General features: G+C 40.1%; 1 protein-coding gene across 1 annotated transcript; it reads right to left on the bottom strand.

The window, feature by feature from the left end:
- Nucleotides 1-1,257: 1,257 nt before the first annotated feature.
- LOC121964872 (suppressor of tumorigenicity 14 protein-like) lies at nt 1,258-2,272 on the bottom strand (the record flags this gene model as incomplete). The annotated part of the gene is made up of 2 exons (XM_042515053.1): nt 1,258-2,031; nt 2,136-2,272. Coding segments are annotated over 2 exons (299 nt in total), but the record flags the coding sequence as incomplete, so codon positions are not given.
- Nucleotides 2,273-2,426: the final 154 nt, after the last annotated feature.

The raw sequence follows: 2,426 nt of genomic DNA, 5'->3' as shown, positions 1-2,426 counted from the left end.
AGAAATACACTGGACTAAAAAAATTAAATATTTGCATGTTAAATCTATAATTTTCCAATTATATCATTCAAATATGTGATAAATCAATTTCATTCATCAATAAGCCTTTGTTCAATCAGAGCCAGTCTGATAAATGATTGGTAATTTTAACATATTTTCCTTCTTTAAATAGAATTTTTCTAACTCCACTGATTTCTTACAGTTTGTGAATTGTTTCCTACTAAGTTCCTAATTTTCTGTTCCGTCCCTCGGACACATTTTAATATATATATATAGAGTTAAAACCGCCTGGAAGAGGATCAGCTCTCAGGATTTCTGACAGGTGAGCGATGATGTGGGTTGTTATGGTCGCCTAGCAACCTCAGATGCAACCTGCCTCCACGCCCTTCGTGTTTTCCACACGGCTGAAGACTTGGCATGTGTCACGAATTCTCCGCTGTCAGTTAGAAGCCAGGGTTAAAGTGACTTTAATCACATGTTCATCACTCAGAGAAGATGGCGATCGTCACGTTATTCTTCGTTATAAGTGAAGCTTTCATTCTGAGAGTGTGTGACAGAGTTCAGAGTCTGAACTTGTTGATCCTGTTTAACTCGTTCACGTAGCTCAGAGAGTCTAACTGCTGCAGAGTTTATAAAAGCAAAAACACAAACTGAACCCGTGCAATTGGCCTCATGCAAGAAATGCTCTTATTTTGTGAGTACTCGCTGATTTTGGGGATTCACAGACGTTGTCTTAATTTTGTTTTTCTCTGAGGTAACAGAACGTTTCTCGCGTAGTCCAAAGAGCTTTGACCAAGATAAGAGAGAAACATCTCGCTTTCTCGGGTCACAAATTGGTGCCCAGTGCAAGAAAAAATAAGTTTTATATTTTAGAAAAAAATCAGAAATGCATGAATATCATTTAATTAAATTTAGAGGTTTTAGAGTAATTACAACAACTTGATTATTAATTTTCAGGACTAAACTTGGAGCACTGATCCCAGCAATTTCAGTTGCTGTGTGTCCCTCTGCTGACCAGAGCTGAATGTAACTAAGTACATTTACTCGAGTACATAAGTACACACGAGGAAATTTTAGGTTACTTAATTATTTTAATCTCATGCCACTTTTCATTTCTACTCCACTACACTTCAGAGGGAAATATAAGACTTTTTAACCCACTAATATTATTAGATAAATACTTTAAAAATTAAGATTTCTGCACACAAACCATAGAGAAATATACAAATGTAGCTGAAACAAAGACAATTGATTTGAATTTTTCCAGCTTCTCATATAAACTCTATGTATGAGGACTTGCTGCTTTTCCTTTTTAATTATTTTAATTATTTGACTGACTAGCAGGAGCTCCACCAAAACATCCGTCCAACCAATCACAGCTGTCAATCATGGTGGAAAAGCCCCCTCATTAAAACCGAACTGATCATAAACACAAAAACAAGAACAAACATCAAGATGATGAGAACATCTTCAGTGACAGAAAGCTTCTTTGGGAGAAACTTTTTTTGGCGTGTACTTTGAGTTTTTTAGTTTGGCCTTTGTCCCATACACTAACATGGCGGGCGGGCTTTATGACCTATACTGTAGACAGACACCAGGGGGCGGTACAGACTGAAAAGCTGCACCTTATATACAGTTTATGGTCTAAACTAACTGTCAGATAAATGCAGCGGCATAAAAATGAACCTTTACCTTTTCTAACCATTATGTTGAAGTAAAAGATGCTTCTGCTTTTTTGAACCGCAGAAACACGGAAACTTAAAAACATTAAAATGTCCCACATTCTGCTGTAAATAACGATAAAAACAGTTAATTAGCTCCGGTCATAATTATCTGGAAAAATACCCGTCATCCAGAGAAGCTCTGCTGCTACACGCCGCAGTTCTCCTTAATCCAGCTGCGGAATTTGGTGACTCGGGTGTAGACGCCAGGTTTGTTCCTGCGAGCGCAGCCGTCGCCCCAGCTCACCACGCCGGCCTGAATGCCCCGCCCACCGGGGCCGGTGACGGTCAGCGGGCCGCCGGAGTCGCCCTGAGGGAGTCAGAGAGGAGAGTCACTGCGGGTTTCAGTCTGCAGGAGGAAGACTTTTAGTTTAACTGAGAGGCTCAAAACACTCTGAGTAACATTCGTGTTACCTGACAGGCGTCCACGCCTCCTTTGAGGACGCCGGCGCACAGCATCCTGTTTGTGACCTCATCCTCCATCAGACTCTTGCACACTGTGCTGTTGATGATCCGAACCTCCGCCTTCTGCAGGATGGTCGCACGAAGACCTAAAACACAAAACCTCCAGATCTTAAGGAGAAAATCTGTGACAAAACGAAGATTAAACATTCATCCAGAAGATGAATTACAACAAATTATCTTTAAAATCCATTTTTAACTCTTTGAAAGTCAAACTGGCTCAATTTCAAAAACATGGAGAGA

The sequence above is a fragment of the Plectropomus leopardus genome, unplaced genomic scaffold (assembly GCF_008729295.1).
Source record: "Plectropomus leopardus isolate mb unplaced genomic scaffold, YSFRI_Pleo_2.0 unplaced_scaffold17572, whole genome shotgun sequence".
Taxonomy (NCBI): Eukaryota; Metazoa; Chordata; class Actinopteri; order Perciformes; family Serranidae; genus Plectropomus; species Plectropomus leopardus.
This window is presented reverse-complemented; position numbering and strand designations above follow the sequence as displayed.